The following is a 15,607-nucleotide window of genomic DNA, read 5'->3' as shown; positions in this document are numbered from 1 at the left end:
AGAATGGATAGGAGCGTTTTTCAGAATCTAAGTCAAGAAGACCTCAGGTAGTAGAAATTTGCTTGATCTTCGGATGTAAACTTTGCATCGACTTTTCGCCCTGGCAGCTGCCAGGGCTGGTTTAAATACACTTGCGGGCTTCATTAAGCTCCGAAGTGCATCGGCGGCTAAACAAACGGCTGACGTTGAACACCCATCAAGGATGTGCTAGTCAAGGCTGGCTGGCGGCTGTGAGCAGGTCAGTAGGGCCCCTGCAGCCCGCCTGCACAGGCCCCCTTATCGATAAGCCCCGCCTTCCTTACCACTGCAGCCCAGAGGGTCCTTTAGGGCTCCCTTTCCTTTCAGAAACCCCTAGTAAACAGGAGCACGGCAGAATGGCATGTGAAACGCCTGTACAGTCAGCGCTTCCAAGGCGGGCGAATATTTGCCTAACAAATCGCAACGCAGGGGCGTAAGAGTAGGATTACAACATGCATGCCATGAAATCACTCGACTCATCTGATGCGATCTCTATTGCTGCTTAGAAATCGTACAGACCAAGTCAGGCCGGCATGGTCAAACCCGTGGCTCCATGCACAAATTCAGTCGTCTACAACTCGTTGTCCACCTCCCTAGGCCAACCTCACTGCCGACCAAATCCCGCATTGCGCAACTTATTGTACCGATCGTAACATCCACGTTCTGTCCGGTCAATTCGTTTCTGTTTCCACACCATTAGACTTGGCGCTGTAGACATAAAATAGAGAGAGAAAGACCAGTCTGGGGTATACTTGCCGCGATGTGGTTAAACTGCATTCCCTGTCGCCGCAGCTTCCACAGGGCCACCTCTTCTTCACGAGTCCACTGCTGACCCCGTTTCTGCCGGCAAATATTAGTCGAACACTCGAGTTCCATTGTGAACAACACCATAATTTACCTTGGACCAGGGTCTCGACTTTCCGTGCAGGCCGGAAGGATTTGGCTTGTTCACCGGCTGGAAGCCAATGATAGGGAGTTCAGGGGGACTCTAAGATGGGTCTTGAAGTTAGTCGCTGATACGGAAAAAAAAAAAAATGACACCGCACATACCTCAATTGCTGGCATGGACTCATCCAAGAATGGAAGAATGCAGAGCGAAAGGCAGTTCTCGTGCGACTCCCTCAGAAACCGCTTGGCGTGGTCTCTGGCACGCTGTAGCTCTGCTTCCTCCTCGACGGCGGTGAGCGTGGTTCGAGCGTCCCCACAGCCAGGGGTCGAGCACTCAAAGTCGGGATGGCTGACTTCGCGCTTGGTCATGAGCCGAGTGGTAGAGCCGCAGACGTCTTCGGGCGGGCAGTGACCGCAACAGACCTCATCCGAGTAGATGACTTCCTCGCCCAGGCCGCTTGGCTCCTCACAGCCCGGACAGAGAGGAATGATGTGGAAACACATTGCGACGTCGAGGCATCGCACGGTTGACGGTTGGTTTCCGCGGTCTCAAACAGCTAGGATAGTTCTTGGCGACAACCAGGTAGGAGGTCCTACTACCGAGGATGACAGGAAATCGCGTCTAGTGGCACCGGACTTATGTGTCTAGTTGCGTAAGCGAGAGGCAGCTAGGCTGCGTTGATGTTGCATCCTGAAGGGATCTCAGTTTGCTAGGCTCATTGATCATCCCTTGTTGTGGTCCTCATTGTCCGCAAGGCTCGCACTCTTCTTTATCACAGTTGCCATACTAGTATCTTTGAACCACGTACAAGCAACAGTTTGGCGATGAAATGAAAATAAAATCGGGTTTTATATGATCAATGCTGTTTCTGATCAATTTTGCCCCAAGAAAACACTTTAGTAGTCATTGTGATCTGCCGATGCTTTGCTTTGAGTTTTGGAAGGCTGCTGAGCCTGAAAATGACAAACTCGGCGGATCCAACGAGGTGGACAGGCATTTTCTTTGGGCAGAAAAGTGTGCTGGGTGAATCAATCACTTTTTCCTTCGACAGTTCATCAAAAGCAGTACTTCTGCAAGTTCATAAAAGTGATATTGGCTACAAGTCAATCCAGGATTGTACTGCATTGTACGATTCAGTGGCATGCGGCGGGCCCGACGGTCCCGTCAGACCCCCCTACAGCAAAGATGTGGTCGGAAAATTACACGGCCAAGTGACATGATTTCTTGGCTTCTCATTTCCACTCCCCACTGAGCCCGCAAAGCGCTCTTGGTTGTGGGTTGTTGTGCATGGAGGCTGAAATGTTGTTCATCGCCCCATCCACGTCAACACAAGGCGCTGACGTCGCCCTTTGCTCGTAGTGTTGATTTCATCCTCCACTATCCATCTGTTCTTGTGGTCGTAGATGAGTCTCTGAGAATTATACACGACTTTACGCAAGATGTACGCATCTGCATTTTGATCTTACAAGCGACTGCGGTTCTCGTCAGTGCGCGTCACTTAACGGTTGTGCACAGGCTAGCCTGTCGCAAGAATTGATTGCTATAAGAATATTGTATCCTAGGATTAAGTATCTCCGGCGGGGTAAAATCTTCACATTATCTTGCTCAAGACAAGACCATCTATGGGTCTCCGGACAAGCCGGTGGAAATCAGGTTGTTTGGGACGTGAACAGTCTTGGTGGAAGTGACACCTCATTGAGTCTCGGAGACCGCCCGTGGATGGCTCTGGGGATTTTCTCATGGTCGGGCGAAATAAATGGGGACGGGGTTTATTCGGTAGAAGTCTTGAGTCATCTCCTTTGCCTCTGAGGTCATTTTTGAAGCTGATGGACACAAAGCCGCACCACGATCTTCCCATGTTTTCCAAGTCCCAAGCCATGCTCAACATTAATACATCTAGTGACGTGGAATCTGCCGCTCAAAATGTCATCTACTCAGCAACATTGTGGTCACACTTTCGGATGATTATAGTCGGCCATCTACGCGGTTAATGTACAGTATTCCCGAAGCCCGGCACTGATGCGATTTGACTGTGTATTGGACAACCTTGCGTAACGGCCCCGCATCCGGCCCGCGGGGATGGAGCTTAACTTAATCTCAAGCCCCACAACAGACGTCAGACCAGCTTGATAGCCGAGTAAAACTTTGACTTCAAGACAAATCCGGGGTGATTAGCTTGTCGATGGGAGGGCGGATGAGGTATTAAACTATATGGTACTTTAATTATTGTGGCTGCATGTGTTCAATGGAAACAGCTGTTATATTCTATACTTGACTGCTTTATGATTCTCTCTTCTAATGAATGCTCCTTAACTCTATATAGCCTTACGAGCGTCGAGCGCCTTTCTGGCTGCCAATCTGATGGTGGCGATGGCGATGGCGACGCTGCTAGGAACCCTATGGTCGAGGCACCTGAACCTGGATCTGGACCCAGTCCCGGTAGACATTCAAAGAATATACATGCATGACTATGCAGATCAGTTCCGCTAACGCTCTCTCATAGTAAATCCAGACCACTTCACGTGTGCCACCACCAACGACTGTCTTTTGGACCCCCCGGAGAGGCCTGTCTCGCCGATCCCCAGCACTGAAGCTATGCATTGGATAACATATGGCTGGGAAGATAGTGGCTTGAACCCATTCTCAGTGACCGACTTCGATCCATCCAACAGAGCTATGATGCCCGACACCCTGGGAAGCCCTGCTGACCTACTGCACGGGCTTCAGCACCCCGGTGTCGTCACAGCTTTGACGAATTCAGTCTCTGCGAGAGACGCAGGTGACTCTTTTCTTGGGCTCGAGGGAGATGCTTGTCCCACACGGAGGCCACCATCGACTGCCTCGGGCGACGCCGTTTCTGGTCGTCTCCCGCAAGCCGACAGACAGTGTTTACAAAGGCTAGTCGAGATCAACATGCAGTTATTTGACCGCGCGAACAACGCCAAGGCCGGGGACGCGAACCCGGCTTCGGAATCAACGAGGGATAACGAAGTCCCATCCACTGTTCATCGACCCTCTGGATTCAACAGCTTCGACGAGACTATCGTGCTATCTTTCTACCTGGTCAAGGCCCTCCAAAGCCTGTACAACCCAAAGAGCCTCAAATTGGACGAACAATCGTCTGTCCCTGTCGGCCCGCCGCTCACCCTCGACTCAGGAACGATCCTGATTATCTTCTCGTGCTACTTCCGCATGTCGGACCTGTTCATGGACAGGCTGGGCGCCCTCAGGTCTGCACTCGATACCACCACCGCTACAAAACCCACAGCAGCTTCCTCGCTCGCCGCCACCACTACACCGTCCTTCTCCCTGTCCAATGTATCCGCTAGCAATGGCGCAAGCCCCAATGGCGCTGCTCTACATCTGCCGACTCTATCCGCGTGCGGCTGCCCGCTCGAGGGATATCCAGTTCTTCGCCTCCGCATGACACTCGAGCTGGTTGAGGAGGTACTGGAAGTCACAAGTGCGCTCGTGACGCCGATTTGCACGGTATTGATAACGAGTCGCAGTCCGGGCAGAGTAGCCTGATGCCCGTGGTGTCGCCCCAGGCGTTGTCTGCACGGGAACAAGCTGTTCACCATATCATCAACGAGACACGGATGGATCTGAGGCGCCATCGCCGGGTCATGGTCATTTAGAAAAAGAAAAAGAAAAACGATCGCTTCTAATCTTCCTTCCAGCATGCGCACAGTGCAGATGCCGACCCTCGGGAGTCAAGTTCCCATATTCATGGCTTGGGGAAGATATTTGGACTGGAATGGGAAATGCCAATATTATTCAGTCTATCTTTAAAGGCCTTGACTAAACTGCAACACGGAATATCACAAAGGAAATTTTCCTACCATCAAAACACACGTATACACGCCCAGGTAACAACCAACAGAGCTAGACTAGACTACTTGATGCTCAGCCGTCTCCTGTCGAACCTTCTGTCGACGAAGGCTTGGCGGGCAGTGACGCCTCCAGGTGCTTCGGCTTCACCACCTTGTCGAGCCCAAACTCGGACGCCTCGAGCTCCGTCTGCATGGGGATCTCCGCCTCTAAGAAGACCGCGACGACGGCGACGGCCGCCAGGGCCAGCCCCACAGCCCAGACGATCCTTAGCGAGTCCGAGTACACGTTGATGACCTGGCCCCGCACGGCCTGCGGCAGCGACGATATGAAGACGCTCGAGACGTGCGAGTACGCATCGCCCCGGGCCACGGCGGCGGCGACGGCCGGCTCGGCGATGTAGCCGCTGGCGCGCGACGACATCTGGCTCTTGAAGACGGCGGAGGGGATGGCGATGCCCCAGATGCCGCCGAAGGCGCGGTAGAAGTTCCACGAGGACGTGACGGCCGAGACGTCGGCCTGCGGGTGCGCGGCCTGGATCGCGGGAAGCATGGCGACGAGGAGCACGCCGGCGAGGCCCTGTACCATCTGGTAGGGGACGACCTCGGCGAGTGACGAGTTGACGTCGAAGTTGATGCACAGGCCGAAGCCCAGCACCGAGCACGCGAAGCCGAACCAGTGCACCGGCTTGTACCTGCCGACCTTTGTCATGACGGCCCCGGCGGCGACGGCCGAGGGGATGCCGAACAGGATAAAGGGCATGAGGAGCACGCCGGCGCGGGTGGACGAGGCGAGCAGCACGGACTGGAAGTACACGGGCAGGACTGAGTGGTATTAGTATCATGTGTCGGGAGCCCTTTCGTGATGCTTTCGACTTTTCTTCTTCAAAATACGGGTTTGGGGTAGGCGGCGGAGGAGGGATCATGTTCCACTTACAATAGGTTGCCCAGTACATGAGCATTGGCTGGATGAAGACGAGAAGTATATTGATGACGCTGGTGCGGTTGGTCCAGATCCGGGGCGCGATGGTGGCGATGTCAGCCACCCAGCAGGAGATCTCGTACGCATGGAAGAGGCCCATGCCAGCGAAGCCGACAAGGAGCGTCACGAGGACGTGCCACCGCCACCGAGGCCCTGCACCAGCCGCCCGGCGATGAGCATAGCCGTCGAGGTTGCGCCGCCGCTGATGCCGCTGCCGACGACGAATGTGGCCACTGCGAAGATAGTCGGCCCTGTTTTTTCAAAGTGCGAATCAGCTACTGTATTCCTTCCCTAGCATGATACATGTTGTGGCGCTCTCGTCTCTTTTCCGGCCCAGCGTGAACCAAGCAAAGTCTTCTAAGTTGACATCGATGGGCGTTGGAAGCAACAGAGGAGGGGTGTTGACCTACATCGCCGTCCGACCACGTCGGCTAGCTGGCCGTAAAGAGGAAGAAAGATGGTCCTGGAAGAAAGGTACTGCCAGTCTTCTTCGCGTCCCGCACCACAGCAGGCCACAGTCACCCATCACAACACTTGGTCTCTGTGCAACTCACGCGGTCAGGAGGTACCCGTTCATGAACCATACATAGTTCTCTCCGGCATTCAGTTCCTCTGTGATTTTGGGCAGCGCCGTGGCCGTCACTGTGGACTCGAGAGCCATGAGAAGAGTGGCAATGACGAGGGCCGGGGAGATGGCCCCGAATCTCCATCCCTTGGCGGAGGGTTGGTCCTTTGGCAGCAATATAAAAGCAAGTTATGATGTCTAGGACAGTAGCTAGTGAATTAGAAAATACGTGGCATTTCTGGAGAGTTTACTTTCGAGCTGGACCAATGTTGAAAAGCTGGAAATTCTAAGGTAATAGCAGGCAAGTCGGTGGGGAAAAGTCGGCGATGGGTACAATATAAGTGACTCGGACGTGCTATGCGACATGTGCCTGGGCCAAGTAGACAACCGACACAGCAAGCTCCGTACTAGTATTACATCTGAACTATTCGAAAAGACAGACAACATCTACCCTAGCATCGCCGAACCTCCCATTGTTGTTCTTGCAACTCTGAGCCAATCAGAACTTAGAGCGTCGCCGAATGACTAAGCCAAGCGCCGAAACTCAAAGCCGACTCGAGCTCACTCACACGGCGGACGAGATCCTCCGCAAAATGCTGAAAACGCCATCCAGTCAGGCAGACGCCTTCTGGTTGAAGGATGCCAAGCACGCCGGCCTTATAATCTCAGGCTTCCTCCAGGGAAGGGGAAAGGGGCAGGCTGTAGGGGTAGCAAGGAAGGACAGGTTGGTGATGCTTGATTTGCCAGGGGTGGATGGTTATAGTAGGAAACCCAGGGGCTGTCTGGAACTTTCCAATACTTAATTATAGACCTGGAGTACTCGTCTGAGCTGAAGAAGAGCAAAGATGCAATGATTTCCTCGTGAACATCATGCCCCTTCAGATTCCATCAAATCATGCACCCCTTGACTCTAGATGGCATTTCGACAGCTGCAAATAAAGAAATAGCGGGTATGAACCGCACTACCCAACCATACTGAAGACATGTCATCTAGTATCCGGACATAGAGATAGGGAGGAACACAAGTCATTCCGAGATTTGTCGTTTGGAATGGTCACCAATCTGCTCCAGACTCTTCATACGCGCCATACTTTTTAATTTGATGATTCTGAACCTAGAACAAACTAATTCGCGGTCCATCGAAGATGATTAAATGAGTGTGAGCATGGGTTGGAAGCACAGTCTGTGATAAAAGAAAAACGTGTAATTGAATTGCCCAACTATTTTCTCACTGCATCCTCAGCATTCGCTTATTTTTCCCCTTGTATAAGACTCAGATTTATGAAAGACTATGATGAGATACAGAAAGCACAAGATTACGCATAATATGGCTTAGAATTTCTCAAATTTGCTGTTCCAAGGCCAGTTGACCTTGTTACATCTTGAGCCGGTTTGCTGCTCTCGTATCCTACCCAGCTCCTCCCCATGGCACATAATCTCAGGGCTTGATGTGGGAAGCCATCATGGCTTCAAAAAGGCAAAAGATAGCTCTGGCCACGGTTGGAGCCACCTATACTCCGGACCACGAGAAAGCTCGTCGTCATCATCGCTGAAGTCGGATCCCATCTCTCCATGCTGCATCCTTAAAATCGCCTCGTGGAGTTCTCGCTCGCTGGTGGCCAGCTTTATGCACTCACTTTGTAGCGCCACGTACTTCTCAAAGGCGGAATGGCACCTGGCCGGCCCATCCTCGTCGCTTATTTCGTACGCTGTAGGATCATCCGGCCTGATGATTTGGATCTGATCCAAGGCAACGTGGTCTCGAGGGGCGTCGACCATTACGATTAAGTTCTTCATGACAGGGAAGCGGAAAAAGAACTCTCGCAGTAAAGAGTTCCGCCCCACATTCGGCCCGTTGACGTACTCACCAGTCATCTGGTTCTTCTCCCTCCAGTGCAAAGCCTGCTCGAACGCATGGAGGCTGATCACGACCGAATGCATTTTCGCCTCCTCACGAGGCCCCTTTCTAAGGGAGGGAAGGTCCCAATAAATATTAACCAACCGCGGAAAATCATCAAGGAGCCAAAAGATGTCGGACGTAAGTGAAAGGCCGAGCCCCGTCAGCGCGTCAGTGAAGCAAGGCGGGTTTATGGTCTCTGGGGGCTGGTCGAGGAAACGGGTCGCCACGTGCCTACTAGCACTACTTACCTCCAACAGGCTCCGGGCGACCACGGGCGGGTTCGACGCGTGTAGCTGCCCTGGGTTTCCCACACTGAATCTCCAGCCGCGCAAATCGGGATAGTCCGAGTCGTCGAGTCCGACTTCCTCGATACTCATGAGTACAATGCGAGGTTCTTTGGTGGGTGAAATGAACTCTTCGAAGATCATGAGCTGTATTTCCCGAGGTAAGGATTGAAAAAGGTGAAATATGGTGGACCTCGTGGTTGTTTGGCGGCCTTGCGGAAGTTTAGACAGCGATATATCGCAGTCGGCCGGTGGATGATAGTTCGAGACTGTGTGCACGGGCATGATTCCTTTCGTTCAGTGATTTCTTACCTGTTGATAAAGTTTCGGGGATACTAGCAGTTGTCTTTGCAATGATGGCATAGGACCGTTTTGTGGCTGTGGGAATTAGATACGACTTTATGCATAGCAGTTGTGCTGTTCTTCCGGACAATGCTATTCACTGGCCCATTCCGGGCAATGGTTTCTCCTCGTGTCATATCAAAGGCACGGCTAGTCACGACATAAAGATGCTTGAACTCACTTCATGGCAATAGATACATTCATTCATTGTCACTTTGATATTTCGTTTTACTTTGCTTTCATTGCTTTCTTCACTGAATTGCCCCCTGTTTGCGGGGAGAAGTGAGTCAAACAATTACTAAAGTCTCTAACAAAATATACTCAATCTAAGCAATTCAATCAATAATCAGCTATAACCTGAAGAATTTAAGATCTTATTAAGCATAAATAGGGGTCTTCCTAATTAGGAAAGAGATATTATATCTAATTTATCTATCTTCTTTCGTCTCGCTTGACCTCGTTATCTCCATGCCCGGCGTTATTGTCAACGCCAGTTGTCTGCACAGAAATCACACAATCTCGAAGACATCTGTAACTTCCTTTCCCTTCGCTGTCTCAAAAGTAATCCCATCCATGCCTCCATGCATGTAGCACTCGCCAACAAGCAGATACTTGGACCCCCGCCGTCTCAAGCAAAATGGCACTTTGGCCCCTTTAAAAATACACAAAACATCACCAGGTATCATCGACTTTGAGCCGAGCACGTAATATCCATCCCTAGTCAGGGCGAAAACTCGGTTGCCTGACGGCCCATTGGCGGCACGAGCCCATTTGCCTCCATCTCCGGCCTCCGCGGCCTCCTGCAGCCCATCCGAGACGCCAAGTGACATTGCTGCTGCAGCGCGATATATATATGCCGCGCCATGCGCCAGGGAGAACAAGACCCTTCAAATAGGCTCTGAGGTAGGCACATGCGCCATGCCCTAGGAGTCAAGATGGGAGCCAAGGAGATTCGCGGTCTCTGCTCGCTATTTCAGTCCCTCCACATAGATCATGACAAGAACCAGCTGCGATTGATAGTCAAGCTCACGCGCATCTTGCGCACTACCAAAATCAACAAGATTCGACAATTCAAAAAGCTTTTCGACTCAGAGAAAGTCAAAGACGATGACGAAAACGTGATGTTGGCCGAGGTGGACCGTTCCAAGGAGACGACATCAAACGATACCTCCAACTGTCGCGTTCGGTGCGCACGAAGAACCTCAAGGAACTGAGTGCCTACGCAAAACTTGAGAGACTATGAAACCCAGGATATCGGTAAGCTCAAAAGGCTACGGAATGAACAGGAAAGTGCAGGGAGAGTTCGCGGTCTAAACAACAACAGTATGTTAGGGGATGACTTGTATGACTCGAGAGCCGCCTTGTCTGACAACACGAGGGCAAGGTCAGCAGATATTAGCTACAATGAGGACTGATATTGTTTCATTAGGGTGTAGTGCTTGTCTGGAGGTAAGGTAGTTCTGGGTCACACTATCACAGAGCTTCCAAGGGCATCGCTCTGAAACCACAGTCTTTACCGTAGGCAGTCAACCAATCCACAATCTTTTAAATCAGCATTCGTTGAGTATTCTTATGCCCCGCTGCATCGTCAGTCGCTTCGTGTCGCGGTGTCGCTCAAGTGCTCGCTGATTCTGCATGCAAGGTAAAGTGACGATGCTCACCTAGCCCACCTCCGAAGAAACTCCCGAAAAACTCCAGGCTTGGCCCCGGATGAGCCGACCGCTCGGCCATCACCCGACGGCCTGGGGACGGTGCCACTCCTCCGGATTCTCCATACCCCCGGTCAACCTGTCAACAATGACCACACTGCACAAACCTGGGCTGAGAACTTTATGATCTCAACCCTGCCGGTGACCGTGTTTTGACGTGATCTGGCCCGCACTCGACTGCAAGTCCTGTGTCAAGACATCAAACATTTTCTGAACATCTCGTGGAATTATGCCCTCGCCCACTTTCCACCCGGCACTGCAGCTGAAGTCGTCGTGCGGGGACGCGCCGTCGGACCGATACCACACTCGCCATGTCATCATCGGCGGAGGCTGTCTTGGAGAACTGCAAGATTCTGCCCTAAGACCCGGTCTAGTGAGGGCCCAAGACGCAAGTGAGGTGTTCGTCTTGTTTTTCCCTGCATCCCCACGCATAATCCCGCCATTTGCAACCCCAAAACCGGGGCGCCGGGTCTGGATGCTACTCTCGCGCCGAGGAGTCTGTACATGCTACGTCAATGGCCAGTCTCTTAGCTAGCTTGCGCAGGCTCCTAATGGCTTCACCTGATGCTGATTTGATCGTCATATGCAGGTGGCGTGAGATGTGCCCCAGCTCGTAGGCATCGCTGCAGTGTTATTAAAGGGCCTGCCCTCGCAGCTCAGGATGGCTTACGATGCTCTTTAGGAGCCTCAGCCACCAGGCGTAAACCCTGGCCAGTAAAACTCACCCATCACTATGAAGTTCACCGTGGGAATAGCTTCAACGGCCCTGGCAGCCACCTGTGCTTATGCGCAGGATGTGCCCACCTACGTCAACCCAGCCGTGCCCACCGGTACCCCCATTCCGGGAAACTACACCGGCCCCCTCAGACCTCAGGTTCACTTTTCACCCCCGGAGCACTTCATGAACGACCCCAATGGCATGTTTGTCGATGCAGACGGCACATACCATCTCTACTACCAGTACAATCCCACGGGCGTCGTCGCCGGAAACCAACACTGGGGCCACGCCACAAGCAAGGATCTCTACCACTGGGAGAACCAGCAGATTGCCCTCTTTCCACCTGAGGAGCGGGTCTATGTATTTTCCGGCAGTGCGGTGGTGGATGTCAATAACACGTCCGGTTTTTTCCCCGACCAGGACAACGGCGTAGTCGCCATGCTCACCCTGGCACGTTACTACGAAGACGGATCAGCTGGTCCACAGGTTCAGGCCATCGCGTATTCCCATGATGGCGGCTATACGTTTGAATATTATGACGGCAACCCCGTCATAAATAGCACAAGCACCCAGTTCCGTGACCCAAAGGTAATCTGGTACGAGGATCACTGGATCGCTGTCGTCGCTTGGTCGCAGGAATTCGTCATCGGGATATTCACCAGCCCTGACCTGAAGACCTGGGAGCACGCCTCCAACTTCTCCCACCACGGCCTTCTCGGCGCTCAATATGAGTGTCCCAACATGGTGAAGATCCCCGTGCGTGATAGCATCGGCGGCGAGGTGGTGGACGATGCGTACGTCATGACCATCTCGCTGCAGCCTGGCGCGCCCCTGGGCGGATCAGTCACGCAGTACTTCCCAGGCTCGTTCAACGGGACTCATTTCGAGACGCTCGATGATGCCACGCGCCTCACCGATTTTGCCAAGGACAACTACGCGGCGCAGTATTTCTACGGCCTGCCGGATGGGAGCAATGCCATCAACCTTGGCTGGGCGTCAAACTGGCAGTACACTCAGCAGGTTCCGACAGGAAACCTCGAGGGCTGGAGGAGTGCCATGACCTTGCCCAGGGCCAACTACCTCACCAATGCGCCCCGAATTGGCTGGGTCGTCGCCAACGAGCTGGTTGACCCGAGCCCTATCCTCGACACGCCGCTGAACACGACCACCTTTGAGGGCAACGGCTCCGTCGAGGTCGATTTCTCCTCAGTCGCCTCCAACGCCCTGTACATCGAGGCCAACGTGACCGGGCTCAACTCGAGCACCATCACCGGCTCCTCCACGCTGAACATGACCTTCACCTCGCCTTCGTCCGAAGAGACATTGAGCTCCGGGTACTACTTTGGCGGCGACCAACCCTTCTTTGTCGACAGGGGGGAGATCGCAGGGTTCGATAACATCTTCTTCACCGACAAATTCTCTGTGGCTGATGTTTGGAACACCTCATCCGGCACCTGGCGCGTGCAGGCTGTCATAGACAGGTCTATTCTCGAGGTTTTCCTGGATGGTGGTGTCCACGCAGCCACTGTTCTGTTCTACCCTGAGGAGCCTTTGACTGTTTTGAATTTGGGAACAGCCGATTTGCCAGCCGGGGTGGAAGTAAGCGTCGCCATTTGGGCCCTGAAGAGTGCCTGGGCCGAGTACGAGGATGACCAAGGCATAGTGGCCGGCAATGTGACCGACGCTGGCAGTTCCACGAGGCGAGACATGGTCTACGAGGCTACATGGCAGACATGAAGCCACCAATTAAATGAATACTCAATACACTTTCCTACTTAGTACAGCAAATTCAACTGCAACACAATTTAAGATTTCTGTGAGACCCTCTGCCGTGTCCGTCGGCGCACTGATCCGAACGTCACGATCAAGGTTCATCCCTCGTCTAGCTCGAAGTCATCCCATGCTACGTCGATCAGCACTGCCAAGAGCAGCTGAACGCCATTTTACCTAATAGGGCGGTGTGTGAAGCATGTCATGTTAAGCTTCAATCCTCTCTCGGGCCACACGTGCCTCCCCGGTGTCTTCGATCCACGTGCATGCTGCGTGCAGATATTGCAGGCTCACTCGAAAGACATGAGCTCCCGGGATGATACTGTATCCTCGGGTGTCGGATTCACCCCTGGCGCACGCCAAATCCGACGGCTGACTCTCCTCTCACTCGAGCGGGTGGCCTCGTATTGGCTGCAGTGCTACCTTGGCAAACCCCGTACCTGACCTAGTGCGCGCCTCTACTGCTTACCTTTAATATCCATGGAGAACAGGTCTGTCAACCCGTTTCTCGTACAGTAAGCCGGGCCAGCCATGTCGAGCATTAGCCTCAATATTGAGATTACTCCAGATGCAGCGATAGCATGACCGCCATGCAGCTTGACGGGTTTTCCACGCCGTCCCGCAGCCCTTGAGAGTGGCGCCTGATGATCCTCCGCCTTAGGCAGTCCACCACCAAGTCAGCTTGAGCACTGATTAGGACTCAATACGCGTTTCTATAAGAATCGCTGATCGCGGCGATCACTTGCGCCCCTTTCTACTCTTTTAGCTCAAGTCCCGACTCCCGTCGACTTGGTACCCGTTGAGACAAGGACCGTCCACTTGCAATTGCTTGTTGAAAGCCACCATGATCCGAGCAACTCGTCTCTCGAACCTCCTGGCCGTGGTGCCCTTCGTGGCCGGAGCCATACTGGAGACCAGGCAGGGCAATGCCACCACCATCCCCTCCAGGGTGGAGAGTGGTATCGCGACTGAGTGCAAGACATGCCCTTACTCGCTCTGCACGAACCAGCTCGCGTTCGACTATGGCAACGAAATGACGCTGACCTGTTGGACCTATGGAGACAATATTGTCGATTCCAAGTGAGTTGTCGATCCTCTCTATAAACAGGCTTTGCTAATACTGGCAAAGCATCTGGCTGAGGACCACGGATGGCTGCTATGTCACCCAATGGGACATCATCGAGTACGACGGAGACTGTAAGTCACAACCCAAACGAAGACCCACTGTTGCGAAGTGAGTGTTGGGGCACAGGACTGAAAAGATGCGTGGCTCCGCGCAGATACAAACACGCCGGGTTTCCCCTACTGCGGTGATATTCCCCAAGTATACACCACCGGCCCTAGCGCGACAGTCTACTACACAGAGTGCAACATCATACCACACTTCACCGAAAAGCAAGACCACATCAAGATGTACAAGACCGAGGTAGACCTCACGCTCACTTGCTACACGGACGACGGCGACTCCGTACTCGGCAACTCGTAAGTGAACACCAAACCACACGAGGTCAACACTTGCAGAAAACAGCCGGAGCTAACCCGCCACCGCAGGAGATGGTTCAGGACCCTGTCGAACTGCTACGTCCCCGAGGCCCAGATCGAGTACGTCGACAGCGGGCTCGACGACTGCGGCCCCATCCCCTTCATGGAGACCAAGATGCGCGACCCGGACCCGGAGCCCACCCCCGAGGCGGCATCTTTCGCGGCCGCGGCGGCGGCCGGCGGCGCCGTGCAGGCCCGCGGCGAGGAAGCCCCGCCCGGGGGCAGCTGGAAGCGGTGGCTGTACCTGACCCAGATCGGCGCCGACTCGGCCAACTGCACGTCCGAGGCGGACGGCAACTCGGCCGTGCAGCAGGTGCTGCCGTTTGGGAACTACATTGTCGTCCAGTGTGCCACGTTCGGGCCTAATCCTGAGACTGACCGACAGTGAGTCTTTTCCCCTCTCTTTGTCAATTCCCTCAGGGAGGCCGTGGGAAAGAAGAGAGGAAAAAGAAGTCATGGACACAAAACATTAACGCTTACCCACCTCCCAACAGGATTTACTTGCTCACGGATGACTTTTGCTGGGTCAATGACAACCTCGCAGATCCTCAGTTGATTGACAGCGAGATTCGATGTAAGCATCTCTTTCCTCTGGCAGAACAATGGATGAGCCTCCTCACTGACCCGGCTCAGCCCAACGCTATCCGAACTGCAACGAATTCGTCGACACCGAGGTCTGAGTCGAGGTTGTAATTGCGTGTCGTGGGATCGCAATAGTGCACAAGGGTTTGCCAATGTATTAGTACCTAGGTAGTGACCCGAACAGATTGTAACCCGCAGTGCAGTGTATCTCGACAGTCTGATGACAGCCCAGGTGATGTGACGTGTTGAAAGCCAACTGAGTGCGTTATGCTTGAGGATAACCCACCTGCGGTTGGCGTTGCTCTCTTCCTTGCGATCCAAGCTACAATTTGAGCTGAGCGTGACTCTCTCAAACTCATCCCTCCTCATATCAGGTCTGAGTTGACGACGACTTCACACGTACCATGACTCTTCGAGCACGCAATGGCCTACCAGCTGACAGGCCTTTTGTTCTCTTTGAGATCCATACGCAAGTG

General features: G+C 53.4%; 7 protein-coding genes across 7 annotated transcripts; 4 read left to right on the top strand and 3 right to left on the bottom strand.

Annotated features, from left to right (window-relative positions):
• Nucleotides 1–689: 689 nt before the first annotated feature.
• Nucleotides 690–1,275, bottom strand: INS49_003207 (uncharacterized protein; the record flags this gene model as incomplete). The annotated part of the gene is made up of 4 exons (XM_043164002.1): nt 690–700; nt 771–858; nt 917–1,006; nt 1,069–1,275. 4 exons carry the CDS (start codon nt 1,273–1,275, stop codon nt 690–692), a joined length of 396 nt encoding a protein of 131 aa, XP_043032508.1.
• Nucleotides 1,276–3,820: 2,545 nt separating this feature from the next.
• On the top strand, nt 3,821–4,545 carry INS49_003206 (uncharacterized protein; the record flags this gene model as incomplete). The annotated part of the gene is made up of 2 exons (XM_043164001.1): nt 3,821–4,354; nt 4,417–4,545. 2 exons carry the CDS (start codon nt 3,821–3,823, stop codon nt 4,543–4,545), a joined length of 663 nt encoding a protein of 220 aa, XP_043032507.1.
• A 268-nt stretch (nt 4,546–4,813) lies between these two features.
• INS49_003205 (uncharacterized protein) lies at nt 4,814–6,380 on the bottom strand (the record flags this gene model as incomplete). The annotated part of the gene is made up of 3 exons (XM_043164000.1): nt 4,814–5,562; nt 5,675–5,970; nt 6,274–6,380. 3 exons carry the CDS (start codon nt 6,378–6,380, stop codon nt 4,814–4,816), a joined length of 1,152 nt encoding a protein of 383 aa, XP_043032506.1.
• A 1,365-nt stretch (nt 6,381–7,745) lies between these two features.
• On the bottom strand, nt 7,746–8,561 carry INS49_003204 (uncharacterized protein; the record flags this gene model as incomplete). The annotated part of the gene is made up of 1 exon (XM_043163999.1): nt 7,746–8,561. The coding sequence occupies one exon, from the start codon at nt 8,559–8,561 to the stop codon at nt 7,746–7,748; it is 816 nt and encodes a 271-aa protein (XP_043032505.1).
• Nucleotides 8,562–9,745: 1,184 nt separating this feature from the next.
• INS49_003203 (uncharacterized protein) lies at nt 9,746–10,142 on the top strand (the record flags this gene model as incomplete). Its single annotated transcript, XM_043163998.1, has 3 exons — nt 9,746–9,991; nt 10,061–10,067; nt 10,135–10,142. 3 exons carry the CDS (start codon nt 9,746–9,748, stop codon nt 10,140–10,142), a joined length of 261 nt encoding a protein of 86 aa, XP_043032504.1.
• Nucleotides 10,143–11,252: 1,110 nt separating this feature from the next.
• INS49_003202 (uncharacterized protein) lies at nt 11,253–12,974 on the top strand (the record flags this gene model as incomplete). Its single annotated transcript, XM_043163997.1, has 1 exon — nt 11,253–12,974. One exon carries the CDS (start codon nt 11,253–11,255, stop codon nt 12,972–12,974), a length of 1,722 nt encoding a protein of 573 aa, XP_043032503.1.
• Nucleotides 12,975–13,851: 877 nt separating this feature from the next.
• On the top strand, nt 13,852–15,229 carry INS49_003201 (uncharacterized protein; the record flags this gene model as incomplete). The annotated part of the gene is made up of 6 exons (XM_043163996.1): nt 13,852–14,087; nt 14,137–14,204; nt 14,288–14,489; nt 14,559–14,933; nt 15,044–15,123; nt 15,183–15,229. 6 exons carry the CDS (start codon nt 13,852–13,854, stop codon nt 15,227–15,229), a joined length of 1,008 nt encoding a protein of 335 aa, XP_043032502.1.
• Between the last annotated feature and the right edge of the window lie 378 nt (nt 15,230–15,607).

This window comes from Diaporthe citri, assembly GCF_014595645.1.
Source record: "Diaporthe citri strain NFHF-8-4 chromosome Unknown scaffold_1, whole genome shotgun sequence".
Taxonomy (NCBI): domain Eukaryota; kingdom Fungi; phylum Ascomycota; class Sordariomycetes; order Diaporthales; family Diaporthaceae; genus Diaporthe; species Diaporthe citri.
This window is presented reverse-complemented; position numbering and strand designations above follow the sequence as displayed.